General features: G+C 36.2%; 2 protein-coding genes across 3 annotated transcripts in view; both read left to right on the plus strand.

Annotated features, from left to right (window-relative positions):
- Positions 1-18,459, plus strand: part of Eaf2 (ELL associated factor 2) — a 1,192,577-nt gene that overhangs the window by 334,611 nt on the left and 839,507 nt on the right. The gene's annotated exons all lie outside the window — the stretch shown is intronic.
- Positions 1-18,459, plus strand: part of Stxbp5l (syntaxin binding protein 5L) — a 331,615-nt gene that overhangs the window by 51,520 nt on the left and 261,636 nt on the right. The window contains 2 exon segments of the mRNA XM_052158363.1: positions 7,627-7,708; positions 13,521-13,621. Of these exon segments, the coding sequence (XP_052014323.1) occupies positions 7,627-7,708; positions 13,521-13,621 (183 nt within the window).

The raw sequence follows: 18,459 nt of genomic DNA on the forward strand, positions 1-18,459 counted from the left end.
GTGCAGATCTTATCTCTGCGCTCAGAAGTGAAAGCACTGCTGGGAGATCACTCTCTCCTGGTGTGCTGCACACAGAAGGCTGTGGAGTCTCCTGGCTCCCGGGGGGGTTACTTTCCCCTGGCAGGCTGTACACAGAAGGCTGTGGAGTCTCCGGGGTCTCTGGTGCCAATAGTGGTGGTATTTTTAAATGTGATCTGACATTTATTTTTAGAATGGGTCTTTCTTTCTTTCTTTCTTTCTTTCTTTCTTTCTTTCTTTCTTTCTTTCTTTCTTTCTTTCTTTCTTTCTTTCTCTCTGTCTCTGTCTCTGTCTCTGTCTCTCTCTCTCTCTCTCTCTCTCTCTCTCTCTCTCTCTCTCTCTGTGTGTGTGTGCGTGTGTGTGTGGTCAACTGTCTTTCTGCATTGATCTGCAGTTTATTTATTGAGGCATGGTATCTTTCTGAACCTGGAACTCACCATTTTCAGCTAGTCTAGCTAGCTAGCTGGACCTGGGAATCAGTTGTTTGTACTTTCTGAGTGCTGGGATTACAGGTAGCCATGGATGCCTTGCCTGTTTTTTCCACAGGTTTCGGGGAACTAGATACTTGTGCCAAAAATGATTTCTACTGAGTTACCTCCTCAGTCCAAACTTATACAATTGACTATTTACCTTTAATATGCTCTTCTCTGGTTATATTTACTTATAGTTTAATAAGTATCTTGGACCTTGATAAGGAACTTTCTCAAGATAGGGAAAATTTCCCAATTTTATTGAATAGACAGAGTGGTTACTTTTCATGCTGTTGCATGTAGCTCTTGCAACACCTGCCTTTGCTCTGAGATCTGGCCTTGCTACCAGCCCCCACCCAGCTTCCCCTGATTCCATGGATAAAACACACACACACACACACACACACACACACACAATTGTTCATTTTCAACTTGCTTTCTTGGCACAATTGCTGGGCATTACACTCTCCCACCTGGATAAGTGTGACCTTATTAATATTCTTAGTTCCCCTCCTCCCACCTGCCCTAACTTTAGTTGTTCAGTTAAATCTAGTCCCTGCTAAACATCCCTTACCACTCCTGCCTATAGGAGCAGCCTGTGAGGCTACTCCTCCCAAGACCTTACATAGCTGCTTAGTTCTTCTTTCTCCAAAGCATGGTGAATTCTCCCTGCTTGCTTGTCCTGTCTGCTTTTCCTTTCAGGGACCCAGAATTCCTGCCTATTCCCTCCACCCAACAATTGGCCCATGGCATTCTTTACTGACAGATTCAAGAACCTATTGGGGAATAGGACCTTAGCATCAGAACCACCCCCACATCGTGCTGTTGTGATGAAATATCTGAGAAAGGTGACTTAAGGAAAGAAGGATTGATGTTGGCTCTGAGTTTGATTGTATTTTGTAATGTATTTTGATTGTATTTTGTAATGAGCAGAAGCAATTGCTGCAGAAATGTGAGTCAGTTGGGCATATTTCATCTGCCACCAGAAAGCCGAGCAGTGAGTCCTGGTATTTCACTTTGCTTTGTACTTTTTATTTATTCCAAGACCCCAGTGCATGAGAAACATTCAGAGTGGGTTTTTTTCTTCAAAGTTTTCTTATCATTCTTTTAAAAGATTTGTTTATTTATTATATGTAAATCCACTGTATCTGTCTTCAGACACCCCAGAAGAAGGCATCAGATCTCATCACTGATTGTTGTAAACCACCATGTGGTTGGTGGAATTTGAACCCAGGTCCTTTGGAAGAACAGTCACTGCTCTTAACCGCTGAGCCATCTCACCAGCCCCAAAGTTTTCTTAAAACCTTTCTGGAAAGACCTGCTTAGCTTCACTTGGAGGTGTGTTTCCAGGTGTGATTCTAATCCAGTTAAAATGATAATGAACTAGCTATCAAGATAGGTTTTCTATGCTCTTCCTTTCTTGTACTCCCCAAACTCAAAAGTATGTTTATTTGATGTCTCAAAAATTTGAAAGGCCATCTTCAATCTTTTTCATTATCTTCCTGTTTGATTGTTTAAGATAATTCAAGAGACTTGTCTTCAGGTTTGGATATTCTTTGTTTTGCTTGATACAGTCTGTTATTGAGAATTTTATCTGTATCTTTAAAATTGATTTACTGAGTTCATTTCTGAAATGTCTATATGAGATTTATTTTCAAAATCTTTATATCTTTGTTGCACTTCTCACTCACATCATAAATTGTTCACCTGCTTTGTTGTATCATCTGTCTTTGTTTTCTTCAATTTAGCTCATTTTCTTTACAGTCATTCCTTTAATTTCTTCCTTGGATACTGCACTCTTATCCTTTACTTTGAAGTCTAGAGCATCAATTGTGTTTCTCTGAAGGTGTTGGGTATATATCTATACACACACACACACACACATTAAGTTTTATGTATTAGGTGGATCATCAATCTCTACTATTTTTATAAGATGGACTTTTAGTTCTTTATTTTTTATTTTTGAGATTATAATTTGATTCTCTAAGTTTGTTTATAGTGTTATCTCTATAATGTTTTGTTTTATAGAAGGAGGGATTAAGAGGAATGGAGCAAATATATTTTGTCAGAACTGGAAGGTTCCATCCAAATGTTTTCTATTTATTGTTTGTACCAATTGTATTTTCATTCCCATTCAGTTTAAAAATTTTTCAAAACTGAATAAACTAATTAATGGAAAATATTTCTAAAATTCTGCTTAATGGATTTTCTTAATTTCTTGATTATTTACATTATTTAGCCTTCAAGTATCACATATTTTCCCAGTAACCTTTATATTATTGAGTCATAGTTTATATTCTGTATGGTGAGAGAATATATTTTGTATAACCTAAGTTATTTTTATATTAATTGAAGCTTTTTTTTTTACAGCCCTGAATATTGTACTATTGATAAATATTAGATGTGTTTGCAATTGTTGAGTAAATTGTTTATAAATGTCAGTTAGGTCAAACTGATTTATAGTATTGTTAAAATCTTCTGTATTTGTACTGACCTTCTATCTACTTCTTCATTATTAAGACAGTGGCATTAAAATATTCCATTACAACTCTAGATTGATCTATTTATATTTATAGTTCTGTTGTTTTTTACTTTATGAATTTTTCAGCTTTGTCATTAGATATATAAACATTTAGAAGTAAATCTTCTTGATAAATTAAAATTTTTTATGCTAGTAAATGATTTTATGTCCACAGTAATATTTTTTGATCTGAAATCTACTTTACCCAGTGAACATTGACACTTAAACTTTCTTTTGGTTAGTCTTAGTATAGTATTTCTTTGAAAATATATAGTCTATTTTTAGCTTACTATATTTTAAAATTTGTTTATTCTAACATAAAATATGTGTTTCTTATTTCATTGTACAGTTTGACAATCTCTGTCTTTGGAAAAATAAAAATAGATTTTATAATGTGAAAAACAGACTTACATTTTAATGATTATTCTTTTAAGAATTATCGCTTATGCTATATAACATATTTAGTTATTTTTTTACTTCAGATTTATTTACTTTTCATTTTTTATTTTATGGTATGGTGTATGGGTATTTTGTGTGCATGTATGAATGTGTACAATGTACATGTCTGGTGCCCAGGGATGATGTTAAATCCCTGGAACTGGAGTTAGAGATGGTTGTGAACCACCATGTTGGTGCTAGGAATTGTACCTGGGTCTTCTGGAGGAGTAATCAGTTTTCTTACTTTCTATGCCATATCTTTAGCTTCCAATTTTTTATTTAAATTTTAAAGCTTATCATATAGTAAAGTCATCATTTAAATTTTGATATTCTTTTATGAAATGTCTTAGTTAGGGTTTTATTGTTAATAGATGCCATGACCACAGCAACTCTTATAAAGAGAAACATTTAATTGGGACTGGATTACAGGTTCAGAAATTTAGTCCATTATTATCATGGCAACAAGCATGTGTGCACGTAGGCAGGCATGGTGCTGGAGAAATAGCTGAGAGTTCTACATCTGGATTGGCAGTCATCAGGAAGACAGACTGACTCTGGGCCTGGCTTGAGCTTCTTGAACCTCAAAGCTCACTCCTTCTGACACACTCCCTCCATCAAGGCCACATCTATTCCAACAAGGCCACACTGCCAATAATGCCATTCTCTGAGACTATGGTGACCATTTTCATTCAAATCACCACATTCCACACCCTGGCCCCTCTAAGCTTGTAGCCATATCATAATGCAAAATGCAAAATCCAACTTCAAAAGTCTTCAACTCCTTTCAGCTTTGTTGACTGCAACACACTTCTCTTTCATGGGCTGTTTCTGCTCCCTATTAACAGCTCTCCTTGTCAGGTATCCCACAACTCTGGCATCTCCAACATCTTGGGATCTCCAAGGTTCTCCAGGCTTCACCTTCACAGCTTTATACAATGGCCTCTCTAGACTCCATGCAGGGACAGTCCTAGCATATGCCTGGTCTCAGTGGCTTTCCTTAGCCATGAGAGAGATTTTGTAACTTCTTTCTTGTGTCATTGACTCTAAAGCCAAAGCCCTGTGTCTGAGTTCTGCTGCTTGCTGGGGCTGAAACATGACCTCTTTCAAATACATTTTCACCAGCTTTCTGTTTTTATTGGTTTCTTTCACTGCCTATGCTATGCAGTGTTTGGGTGTCCTAAAACTATAGACTAGGCTGTCGTAGAACTCAGAGACCCACATACCTCTGCCTCCAGAGTGCTAGGATTTAAGATATGCACCACCACCCCTGACCATAAGCTTCTCTTTAATTCCTTTTTTACAAGTTAGAAGACTAGCTCAGTGAGATCTTGCCATGAGATCAACACTCCCTTCATTCCATTTAACATCAGGCTTTTCTTTAATCTGTTTATCTCCTTGGACTGCTTTAGCTCCAATCTGCTTCCTGGTGTTTCCTTTCTCCTCAAACTGTACATTTTGTATTTTTCCTTGCTCAGTTTTTTCCTTTTCATTTTAGATCTGAATAAAAGTGAACTCGAATAACCACACAACATAGTTAATACTAGGCTGTTCTGAGATTTCCTCAGGCAGATTATTCAGGCAAGGGCAAAGGCAACCATACTCTTAGCCAAATTATTACTAGAATGGTCACATATAAACACTCTTCTCTAAAACCTCCTAAGCCAGTCCTCACAGGTCAAATCACCCTCAGCACGGAAGAGGTCTTCCTAAAGCATTCAGCTACTTTTTAAATCCAAAGTTCCAAAGTTCACATTCCTCCAAACAAAAGCATGGTCAGGCCTATCACAGCAATACCTCAACTCCTTCTACCAAGTTAAGGGTTCATTGCTGTGAATAGATTCTGTGACACAACTCTTATAAACAAAACCATAAACTGGCCGCAAAGTGCAACAATTCCTTTGTCACATCTTTTCAAGTGCTGAGATTACAGGCTAGAGCCATGAAATCTGGCCCAGGTTTTTAATTTTAAAAAGACTTTCTGTGCCAGGCAGTGGTGTCACATGCCTTTAATCCCAGTTCTTGGGAGGCAGAGGCAGGTGGATTTCTGAGTTTGAAACCAGCCTGGTCTACAGAGTGAGTTTGAGGACAGTCATGGCTATATAGAGAAATCCTGTCTTGAAAATCCAAAAACTAATAAAAAAAAAAAGAATTTCTGTAGACATTGTATAATTGTATAGTTTGACATTTATTTCATTTTAATTGGAGTATAAATAGCTTGTTTATAATTTGGAATTGGTATGGTTGAAGGAAATCTAGGATCTTGCAGATTGTGTTCTCGCTCCCTTACTAGATCTGTTTTCTACCCCTTTTCTATTTGATTATGAGTTTCAAAATCTGGTTTTACCTCCTCCTTGCCTATAATTCTTTGTGTAGGGCTCTGGCTTCTTGGGCTCTGCCCCCAACCCCATCCTTGGTCTATTCTTATTGACCTTAGAGGAAAGAGAAGGAGGATATGATATAATTATATTATAATTTCAGAAGTAATAATGTGAAAACTGATATTATTTGATCTCATTAGAGATCTCATTAGACATATTATTAACTAATTAACTTATTTATTCTTCCTTTTAAGGAAACACTAGAACTACCTTTATGTAGGAGATGAGTTTTCTTCATTACTGAGGGAATGTTTTTCTTAGTCTGAATTTTGGGCTTCTACCTTGGATAGTGGGAACATGAAAATTTTCTGGTCTCACTTAACTTGCCCTTGTTTTTATTTTTTTGTTCTTTCTTGCTTTATTCTCCAAGAAGGAATTATCATTTTTTGGTGATGTTGTTTGTTTGGTCTGGTTTGTTCTTCAAGAGGAATGCTATTTTTTTGTTTTTTTGTTTCCTTTCCCACTTTCAAATAGTTTCTATAAATCTAGTCCCTGTTTTACATTTTGCACCACTCTAGCAGATCTCTGGAATACTCCAGCATGTGTTCTTTTTACCTTGCTTTTTGACCTTGTTAATTCTATTTGTTCTTAGCCCCTCCCTCAAAGGGAACCTGCTAGATTTCATAGCCCTAAATTGTGTCCTGGACATTCTCTATAGAGTATTCTGGAACAGCGTACATCTTCCCTACAATCTTCCATCCTTTCTTACTTTTGTCTTTTGTTCCCTTTCTGACTTAGCTTAACTTTCTTTACATAAACCTTTTCCCTTTTTAGGAACCACCACCATTCCTCATTTGATATGCAATGTTTGAAAGCTGCAGTGTGCATAAACATAGCTACATCAGTGTTGCTTATGTTGTTTAATTGTTTGGGTAGGATAAATCTGCCCCATTTCTTCACTATGTCTGGAAACAGTTACCTTAGCATGCAATTTTTTTATATTTATGAAAAGCAAATAATGACTATAGAAATATGTCACTTGGTAAGGAATACATTGATATATTTGTTCTGTGATGCTTGGTTTTCTTCCCTTCTTACAAACTTCCACCATTTACCCTCCTCTTCTCTTTTGTTCCATTTCTGACATACGGGTTAACTTTTTTTTTAATGTAAACTGAAAAAATATTGCTACTATTTCTTAATATCTGTCTTTAAAATCTTATTTTTAATGCAGAAACTATTTTATACATTACATGTTAATATATTTCTTTATAATCTATTGATTCTAACATATATCAGAAGAACTTTGTCAGAAGAACATAACGAAATTGCTAACATAGTTAAGTATATTAAATTGTTTCATTTTGTGACAAGGTCTCTTTATGTTGTTCTGGGTATACAGACCAGATTGTCCTGGAACTCAAAGAGATCCTGCTGCCTTTGTTTCTTAAGTGTTAGAATTAAAGGAGTGCAATATTATGGCCAACCTATATGTTACATTTTTTATGATTTCATTTATTGCATTAAAATCTTTCAATTGTTTGAACCTACTCTAGAGAAACAAATGCTTAATTAGATGAATATTAAAAGAAATGAGATGGGTCTGGATTCTCAATTCTTGTTTTACTTTGATGGGAAGAAAACTCTTTCCTTCTCATGTTTTATTATAATTCTTCTAATTGTTAGAATATTACTCATTTATACTGTACAATTAAGTTTGTGTAAAGTAAAATATTTCAACTCTGAAAAATAAGGACAAAAAAGAACCAAAACATTAGTTGCTAAATAAGTCAGATTCTCCTTCACTTTTTAATATTTGTGCTAACTTAAATGTTAGAGTCCTTGACTTTTATTGTGTTAGACTTGGGAGGCCTGGTGTTGACTGTTACTGCCAACATGAAAGCGGTGCAGCTGTCTTGCAGCTCCAATTCCTCATCAATGAGGTAAGCTTTTCCTTTCCTTTGCTTTCCTTTCCTTTGCTTTCCTTTCCTTTGCTTTCCTTTCCTTTCCTTTTATCTTTTCTTTTCTTTTCCTTCTTTCATTTCTATTTTAACCATACATACAAAGAGTATTTTTGATTACTTAAAACATAAAATATACAGTCACACACACAGACTATTACAGGTTTGAGTATTTCTTATCCAAAATGCTTGGGTCTAAAATGTTTATGTATCTTTGGGTTTTAATTATTGAATAATGGAATATATATTGATAAACCTTGGAGAAGAAACCCAAGACTAAATATTAAATTCTTTTATATTGTGTGTCTACCTTTACACATAGTCTGATGATAATTTTGTACATTTTTTCCCAATGCTCTTATATTTTGAATGTAACTACAGTAGATCAGGTATGGAATTTTATGTTTGTGGAAATTTTTAACTTTTGGAGCATCTGGGATTTTGTATATTTGGATTATGGATGATAAAATTCTTTTTGATATTATGATTTTAGATGTTTAAAAATGCATTTGTATATATTATTACTTAGATTTATATATAAACTTAGATTTTAAATTTAATATAGAAAATATTACATTTACTATAAGAAATATTAAACTTAGTAAGAGGAAAATATTTACATATCAGAACATCCTTTTATTGTGACTCTATCATAATTTTTAAATTTCTTTAATATTTTCTAAACCATTAAGCTTTCTTTCTACCTACTCTCTTCCCACCAATTTAAATATTTTGCTTGAATCTTCATTGAAAGTATTTTTTATTTACCAGTAGGCTTGTATCTATATAACTAACACATTGTTTATCTGTATAAATGCATTTATCTTTTATTTTCATATATACTTATTGATATATATTATTTATGTGTCCATATGTATTACAGAAATTAGCTTCCTAAATTTTAGAAACAGAGTATGCATTTATAAAGCTAAGAAAGTTTGTAGTTCTTAGTTGTAGGCCACTTAGTGTCATCTTCAGTCAGAGTTTTCAAGTGGCTCCTGCTGTGGTGCCAGCTCTCTTATCTTAAATGAGCCAGTCAGTACAACCAGTAATGATGATGCTGACGAAGGCTGACTTTATTTGGATCAAACTTTTTCAAAGAGCTATGATATCCTGACTGATAAATCAAATTTATTTCTCATTGTGGGCAACCTTGGTATCACAGACATGGCAGGAGGAATGTGGAGAACATCAGTGTGGCGGCCAGCCATTATGTCCTAAAGCACCCACCTCTCTGGTATCATACTATTCTGTAGTTCTAGCTGAGGGATTTTAGCCTTTCAACGTATGCAGATATATTCTAATATGCATGGTTTGCTTCTGTGTTTGCACTTCGTTTGTTTCTCATTATTATCTTTGAGGCCCTAAATTTGCATTTGTGCTATATGAGGTTATATAATTAAGTAAATAAAGACAAGTTTCAATCTTTTCATTTTGTTTACATTGCTTTTTATTAGCTACTCTCCCTGATGCACCCCACAATAATTTCTGGACTTTTCCCCATATCTTCCAGTTCCTGATCCCATGGTCAGAAATATAAATCTTCCTTATTTACAGGTTTACACATTTTTGCAGATCTTTGGAAGTAGCATTTATGGAAAGTTCATTTTGTTTCTATAAATGAAGCATAGGCACTCTGCTTATGAGCTTGCTTTTATTCATATGTTTAGTGGTCCACTGACGTTGTTAACATCTTAGTCTTATCTTATCATAGAATAACAGAGTTCCTTTGTAGATTAATCAGATGTCAAACAGAAATATTATTCAGTTTATGTGGTTATATCCTAATTCTCTTGTACTTGGTATATTTTTGTGTTGTAGAAAAGTGTCTATTGTAGATTCTGCTTTACTAATTTTATAATAATAACTTAATCTTCCTATTTTTACCCTTTCCCAACTGAATGTCAGCCTCTCTCAGAGAGGAGATCATTATTTTATACTGAATTAAAAAGTTGTAGCTCATTAAATGCTTTCAAGAAATCTCAATAATTTTAGAAATGCAGAAAGCATTTATAAATAACTCATCCAAACAAGTATAAAAACCTTCAAAGCTTATGTAAGGTAAATCTTATTTCATGGTGTAAAAAATTGTATGAGTCCCTGTTAAAGTATATATTAATATATACCCTTTGGTATAAGTATTTATATATATTAAAGTTGTATTAATTTTTATGGAAATACTCTTAAAATTTATTATTATAAAGATACTGTTCTGTGAGACCCAAATACTAAACATATAATACAAAGAGCAATATCATGGAGTCCTATGCTGGCTGGTTTTATTTCAACTTGACATAAGGAGAGTTATCTGAAAGGAGAGAATCTCAACTGAGAAAATGCTTCCATAAGATCCAGCTACAAGGCATTTTTAAAATTAGTGATTGATGGGGAAGGCTCAGGTCATTGTGGGTGGGGGCATTCCTGGACAGGTAGCCCTGGGTTCTATTAAGAAACCAGGCTGAGCAAGCCATGGGAAGCAAGCCAGTAAGCAGCACCCCTCCAAGGCCTCTACATTAGCTCCTGCCTCTAGGATCCTGTTCTCTTGTGTTCCTGTCCTGACTTCCTTCAATGATAAACAATACTGTGGAAGTGTAAGCCAAGTGAGTCCTTTTCTTCCCTATTTCCTGTGGTCATGGTATTTCATCACAGCAATAGTAACCCTAGTTAAGACAAGTTTATGTTAGCATCGTCGGGTGTGGCTGTGATCATGTTTTAGGGAGGATTGTGGAAGGACTTTAGGGACTTTGAGCTAGAAAAGCCATTGAGTGTTGAGAGCTCAGTGAGCTGCTCTGTAGTAGCTTGGAAGATAAGAGTGTTGGAAGCAGTGCAGAAGATGGAGGCCTGCTTTGTGAAGTTTCAGAGGGAAGATTAAAGACTCTTTTCAGCTGTTTGCTATTTTGAATTAAGATTCTGTCATATGGTCAGCTGGGGCTGAAGAGTCAGCCATAATTAACAAGAGACCAGTACCACTGAAGTGAAACCTTTTAGTGACTGGGACAGTTGATGCTGGTTAGCTGGATCTGAGTGATTAAGTGGTGATTAAGAAGAGACCAACATCACTGAGGTGAAATCTTCTGAACAATGTTTCCTGAGAGCATATAGAAGCTGTGTTCTAGAGGCAGCCAAGGGTGTACAGCCTAACCATTATAATTGGCAGCCTAACTTGGTAGTATAATAGTCACCCAGGTGGTATTGGTTTTGAAGTCATGAAGGGGTCATGGAGAGCAGCTGAGGTTTGGCACTGTGAGAGGCCAGGGGAGGCCATTAGTGGTGCAACCTCAGTGGCAGTTGAAGGCCCAGGACTGAAGGGCTCATGCAGAGAAGCTGATGCTTGGCACCATGAAGAGAGCCTATGAGAAGTTATTTGTGAAAGTGCAGTCCAGTTTCAGCAGAAGACCCCAGCATTTTGGAGATGTCAGTACCATGGGATGACCACAAAGGACAGCAGCAGCAGTGGAGCAGTGCCAGCCAGAGCCTGGAAGACAAGCTGTGCACTACAGAGGGTAGAGCTGGATAAGTGACCCAAACCCTTTGGAGGAGTTAAGAAGATCGTGAGTGGATCCCAGACATTGGAGAGCTGGAGTTTGGTTTTGCTTCGTTTGATTGTGATTGTGCCCTGGTTCTTCCTTCTTGAAGTGAGAAAGTATTTAATTTATTTATTTTATTTTATTAGAGCCCACAGTTGACAGACCTTGAATCTTAAAAGACTTTGGATTTTAAGAGTTTGGCTATTTTAATGGAACTGAAAATTTAATGTTTGAATTTGTAAAGGCTATGGAACTTTAAAGTTTTTTTACATTTTTGATGTGAGATCTTGGGGACAAATAAAAAAAACGGAAGGATTGTGGCTTAATAATGATGTGTTTCTGTGTCAAGTTGATAAGAAGTTAGTTGTGTTGGCTAGCCTTATGTCAACTTGACACAAACTAGAATTATTTGAAAGGAGGAAAGCTCAATTGGGAGGAAAGCGCCTCCGTAAGATCCAACTGTAAGGCATTTTCTTAATTTGTGTTGGAGAAAGGCCTGAGCTATTGTGAATAGAGTTGTCCCTTGGTTGCAAGTTCTGAGTTCTGTAAGAAAGCAGCCTGAGCAAGCCATAGGAAGCAAGCCAATGAGCCATGCCCCTCCATGGCCTCTGCATCAGCGTCTGCCTCCAGGATTCTGCTCTGTTTGAGTTCCTGTCCTAACTTCCTTCAATGATGAACAGTGCTGCAGAAACACCCTTTTCTCCACAAATTTCTTTGGTCATGGTGTTTCACTATAGTGATAACAACCCAAACTAAGACAGGTATGGGGTATTTTGGTTTAGGAACTCTTTCAGAAACAAATTCTTATCCTAATTTTTGGATAAGAATAAAGTTGGGAGTTTTAAAAACTTTCATATGGAATATAAGTAAATGTGTGTGTGTGTGTGTGTGTGTGTGTGTGAGAGAGAGAGAGAGAGAGAGAGAGAGAGAGAGAGAGAGAGAGACAAGAGAGAAGAGAGAGAGAGAGAGCGCAATGTTGTAAACAGTGAAACCATGAAAGATTACTTGTAACTAACTTGTTTGGAAAATGTATAAAACATTTTAGGTATCTTAAGACTACCATACTTCTTTCAGATAACTGTTAGAGTTTGTGTAGGTCTCTAAGGGTAGTTTTAGGTGACATTTCAGTTGGGAAGATATTACAACTGTAAAAGTTCTGCCATATTTAAGATGGTCTTTAGGTATCAGTGAAACAGTGTATGTTAGTTATATGTGGTACTTAGTTATCTATACATTTATTTTCTCCTACATTCAGTGGTAGAACACATGGAATTGTATTTGAGATAGAATTAGTTTGTAATTAGTGAAATAGGATAAAATAATTTTAGTATTCTTTTTATAGTTATACTTAATTCAAGGTGAAGAAATATTGTGGGTGATATTTAACATCACAGGTAAAGCTTTTTAGACTATAAGCAGCAGAGTCAAATTATAAAATACATAATTTTAAGGAATCAAACATAATTTTCAGATATAAAGAAAATAAAAGGCTAACCTTACATATATATTTGATTAATAAAACTGAGTTTGGTATTGGTTTCTTTGTGGTGTTATATGATATTTATGCAAATAGTAAAACAAAAACATTAAATTTTATTTTTTAAGTGAAATAGAAAAAACCCTTTTAATAGTTACAATGATGTCCTAGTTTGCTTTTAGCTGCTGTGATAGATGACAAAAAGCAGCTTGGGGAGGAATTGTGTTACTTCATTTAACAGGTTGCAGTCTGTTACTGAGGGGAGTCAGAACAGGAGCTCCAGCAGTGCAGTAGCTTGCAGCAGAAACCACAGAGGAGTACTGTTGACTGGTGTGCCCCCTCTGGCTCATGTTCAGCCAGCTTTCTTATATGTCCTGCCACCAATGGTGGGCACTGCTTATAGTTTTCTGGGTCCTCCTACATCTATTAGCAGTCAAGAGACATGCCACAGGCTAGCCACAGGTGAGTTTGATGGAGGCAGTTCTTCAGCTGAGGCCCTTCCTCCCAGGTGACTTGTTTGTGTCCAGTTGATAATAGAACCTAACCATCATGGGTGATATACTATTCCTCTCTAGTGGTAAATGGATATTTCTGGATGAGTCATTCCTACATCCATAGGTAGTAGGTCACTTGCCTCCTCAACTCAGCTTTCTTAAACTTAAGTACTGTAATTTCCCTTCTTTTTCTAGGTTATATAAATACATATTTATTCAAGCAATGCTAAGAACAAAACGTATTGCTTCTGCTCTCCTAGCAGTAAAGCCACATACTTTGTCGTCTTCTGTCACAGGGCGCTTTGGTCAGTGCAAGTTCAGATGACACGCTTCATTTGTGGAATCTGAGACAGAAAAGGCCAGCCATTCTCCATTCTCTTAAGTTTAACAGAGAACGGTAAGATCATTTGTACGGAATAACTGTTGCGTATGACAGAATTGAGCAAGTTTAATGAAAGAAAAGACTTTTCCTTTATAAATTTATGCTGTTGTCAGTTTGTTCATAGAAAAATGCATGATTGGGATAGATTTCAGCCATGTATGAAAATGTGAAAGACCTAAACCTTTTGTTCTCCAAGCTATCAAACATCACTTGAGCAATCATATTCTCTTTACCCTGGGCTATAGCAATGGAAACTCAGACCTAAGATTGAAAAGTTAAGTAAAAACAATTTTATTGTATTTCACATATTTTGATTACCTCAGATACCTCCTATATTCCAACCCTGATCCTCTTATCTAAATACCTTTTAGCAGTAGAATACTGAACAAAAGTTTGGAGTCTAAAATTTGTCAGTTCTAATTATACACTGAATATTAGCATTGCCAAAGATGATAATTTGATCAAAATTTAGTTTGCTTCATTTTAGAATGGTCATAGCCAGTGGTTTATTTGGATGCAAATGGCAGAAGTTATTTTATTTGTGATATATTTTTATCACAATTCACTATTTTCTACAGCTAGGTATTTTCATGTCTACTTAGTGAACAGTCATCAGTGATCATATGAACAGTGAGGTGTGTACCTTCACTATGTAGAGTAGTCTATCATAACTTGGGAATCAACCAGACTTTTTACACTGTATGGGAAAGCACATCATATAAAAACTTGTGACTATAAGAAGTATGTGACCTTTGAGAAGTAAAGTTGTATAGACTGACAAACACCATCCCAAACAAGATAAACACTGGAGGGATGCAGTTTTCACCTAAAGCCCAACATGGTGATTATTTTATTTTGTCACATGCTAATTGTTAATAAGGAATCACTGCTATTTTGGCAGATTTTAATGAAGTATAGATGTCTTTATAAATGTGATAAAATAATATGTAGAATAAATAATATATAGAATATACTAATTATAATTTTAGTAATTTTAATCTTATGTGCAAACTATGTGAGGATTAAATCATTAACTTTAAATGAGTATTATATCTCATTACTTTATGAATTGCTATCTTTATAGCTAGTATTTTTTTTTAACTGGGGAGAATTAACAGTTAAGAATTTATTAGGTTATCCAGGACTTCTTTCTCTAGATTAGGCTGATTTTTGTCTACTTTATTTGTAGGATTGGTTTTGCATGTACTGCAAAGAACAATAGGCCAGGCAGTAAGCACTGTGTGGTATGCCATCTTATTTTAAACTTTAAGTAATATAGTAAAAATTTTAAGGACTTTTAAAATATAAGATTAGTTCAGAGGTGCTAAGAATATCACATATTCGAATTGTCATGCTGGTAATCTCTATCTGCTCATACAGTGTCTTGAGGGGTGCTAGGAGATGATTCAGTTGGTAAGTTGCACAGCAAGCATGAGGACATGAGTTTGGATCCTTGACGTTTTTGACAAAGCTGGGCCCCAGTAGGGCTGGACAGGCAGGTGTCTCTGGGGCTCATTGGACAGCCAGCCAAGCCAAACCTGTGGCTTCCAGGATCAATGAGAGTGTGTGCATCTCAAGAAAAAGACAAAACAAAATAAAACAAAAAACTACTGTGAACAAGGAATAAACTGCTGAGAACCTCTGACATCAACACACACACACACACACACACACACACACACACACACAAGATCTTTTTTTCTTTTTAAATGCTTTGAGTAAATCAGGCCACTTTTGTATTGATAGAAAAAGTGCATTGTTTGAGTTTTGTTTCTTTCCCTTACTATTCAAATGTTAAAATAGTATGGGCCCCTTTATGATTCTCTTAAGAGGAAGAAATATTGCTGATAATTTTTTAAATATTTTTTAATCAATATATTTTTATTTACATTTCAAATGATTTCCCCTTTTCTGGCCCCCCACTCCCTAAAAGTCCCATAAGCCCTCTTCCTTCCCCCTGTTCTCCCATCCACCCCTTCCCACTTCCCTGTTCTGGTTTTGCCCTATACTGCTACATTGAGTCTTTCCAGAACCAGGCCACTCTTCTGTTCTTCTTGTACATCATTTGATGTGTGGATTATGTTTTGGGTATTCCAATTTTCTAGGCTAATATCCACTTATTAGTGAGTGCATACCATGATTAATCTTTTGAGACTGGGTTACCTCACTTAGTATGACGTTCTCCAGCTCCATTCATTTGTCTAAGAATTTCATGAATTCATTGTTTCTAATGGCTGAATAGTACTCCATTGTGTATATATACCACATTTTTTTGCATCCATTCTTCCGTTGAGGGATACCTGGGTTCTTCCCAGGTTCTGGCTATTATAAATAGGGCTGCTATGAACATAGTGGAGCATGTATCCTTATTACCTGCTGGGGAATCCTCTGGGTATATGCCCAAGAGTGGTATAGCAGGATCCTCTGGAAGTGACATGCCCAGCTTTCTGAGGAACCGCCAGACTGATTTCCAGAGTGGTTGTACCAATTTGCAACCCCACCAGCAGTGGAGGAGTGTTCCTCTTTCTCTACATCCTCGCCAACACCTGCTGTCTCCTGAGTTTTTAATCTTAGCCATTCTGACTGGTGTAAGGTCCAATCTCAGGGTTGTTTTGATTTGCATTTCCCTAATGACTAATGTAGTTGAGCATTTTTTAAGATGCTTCTCAGCCATCCAAAGTTCTTCAGGTGAAAATTCTTTGTTTAGCTCTGTACCCCATTTTTTAATAGGGTTATTTGGCTTCCTGGGGTCTAACTTCTTGAGTTCTTTGTATATTTGGATATTAGCCCTCTATCTGATGTAGGGTTGATGAAGATCTTTTCCCAATTTGTCCTTTTGATGGTGTCCTTTGCTTTACAGAAACTTTGTAATTTTATGAGGTCACATTTGTCTATTCTTGATCTTAGAGCATACGCTACTGGTGTTCTGTTCAGGAACTTTCCCCCTATTCCGATGTCCTCAAGGGTCTTCCCCAGTTTCTTTTCGATTAGCTTCAGAGTGTCTGGCTTTATGTGGAGGTCCTTGATCCATTTGGAGTTGAGCTTAGTACAAGGAGATAAGGATGGAGGAGAGATAAGGGGGCAGCCTTGTCTAGTCTCTGATTTTAGTGGGATTGCTTCAAGTTTCTCTCCATTTAGTTTAATGTTGGCTACTGGTTTGCTGTATATTGCTTTTACTATGTTTAGGTATGAGCCTTGAATTCTTGTTCTTTCCAAGACTTTAAGCATGAAAGGATGCTGAATTTTATCAAATGCTTTTTCAGCATCCAATGAAATGACCATGTGGTTTTTTTTCTTTGAGTTTGTTTATGTAGTGTATTGTGTTGATGGATTTCTGTATATTGAACCATCCCTGCATCCCTGGGATGAAGCTTACTTGATCATGGTGGATGATCGTTTTGATGTGTTCTTGGATTCGGTTGGCAAGAATTTTATTGAGTATTTTTGCATCGATGTTCATAAGGGAAATTGGTCTGAAGTTCTCTTTCTTTGTTGGATCTTTGTGTGGTTTTGGTATCAGTATAATTGTGGCTTCGTAGGAGTTGGGTAGTGTTCCTTCCATTTCTATTTTGTGGAATAGTTTGAAGAGTATTGGTGTTAGGTCTTCTTTGAAGGTCTGATAGAATTCTGCACTGAAACCATCTGGTCCTGTGCTTTTATTGGTTGGAAGACTTTCTATGACCCCTTCTATTTCTTTAGGGGTTATGGGACTGTTTAGATGATCTATTTGGTCCTGATTTAATTTTGGTATTTGGTATCTGTCTAGGAAATTGTCCATTTCTTCCAGATTCTCCAGTTGTGTTGAGTATAGGCTTTTGTAGTAGGATCTGATGATTTTTTGAATTTCCTCTGTTTCTGTGGTTATATCCCCCTTTTCATTTCTAATTTTGTTAATTTGGATACTTTCTCTGTGCCCTTTGGTCAGTCTGGCTAAGGGTTTATCTATCTTGTTGATTTTCTCAAAGAACCAGCTCCTAGATTTGTTGATTCTTTGATGGAAGCCCTCTTCTTTCTTTTTTTTTCTTTTTTTTTTCTTTTAAGATTTACTTATTTATTATCTGTAGTACACTGTAGCTGTCTTCAGACACCAGAAGAGGGCATCAGATCTCTTTACAAATGGTTGTGAGCCACCATGTTGGTGCTGGGATTTGAACTCATGACTTTCAGAAGAGCAGTCAGTATTCATACCCACTGAGCCATCTCTCCAGCCCTTGTTGATTCTTTGTATGGTTTTCTTTGTTTCCACTTGATTGAATTCAGCCATGAGTTTGATGATTTCCTGTCTTCTTCTACTCCTCCTGGGTGAATTAGCTTCTTTTTGTTCCAGAGCTTTCACGTGTACCATTAATCTGCTAGTGTATGCTCTCTCCAGTTTCTTTTTGGAGGCACTCAGGGCTATGAGTTTTCCTCTTAGCACTGCTTTCATTATGCCCTAAAGATTTGGGTATGTTGTGCCTTCATTTTCATTAAATTCTAAAAAGTCTCTGATTTCTTTCTTTCTTTCTTCTTTGGCCAAGGTGTCATTGAGTATTGTTCAGCCTCTATGTGTATGTGGGCTTTCTGTTGTTTTTGTTGCTATTGAAGACCACTCTTACTCCATAGTGATCTGATAGGAGGCATGGGATTAGTTTGATCTTCTTATATTTGTTGAGACCTGTCTTGTGACCAAATATATGGTCGATTTTGGAGAAGGTACCATGAAGTGCTGAGAAAAAGGTATATTCTTTTGCTTTAGGGTGAAATGTTCTATAAATATCAGTCAAATCCAATTGGTCCAAAGCTTCAATTAGTTTTACTGTGTCCCTGTTTAGTTTCTGTTTTCCTGATTGGTCCATTGAGGAGAGTGGAGTGTT

This window comes from Apodemus sylvaticus, chromosome 15 (assembly GCF_947179515.1).
Source record: "Apodemus sylvaticus chromosome 15, mApoSyl1.1, whole genome shotgun sequence".
NCBI classification, from domain to species: Eukaryota; Metazoa; Chordata; class Mammalia; order Rodentia; family Muridae; genus Apodemus; species Apodemus sylvaticus.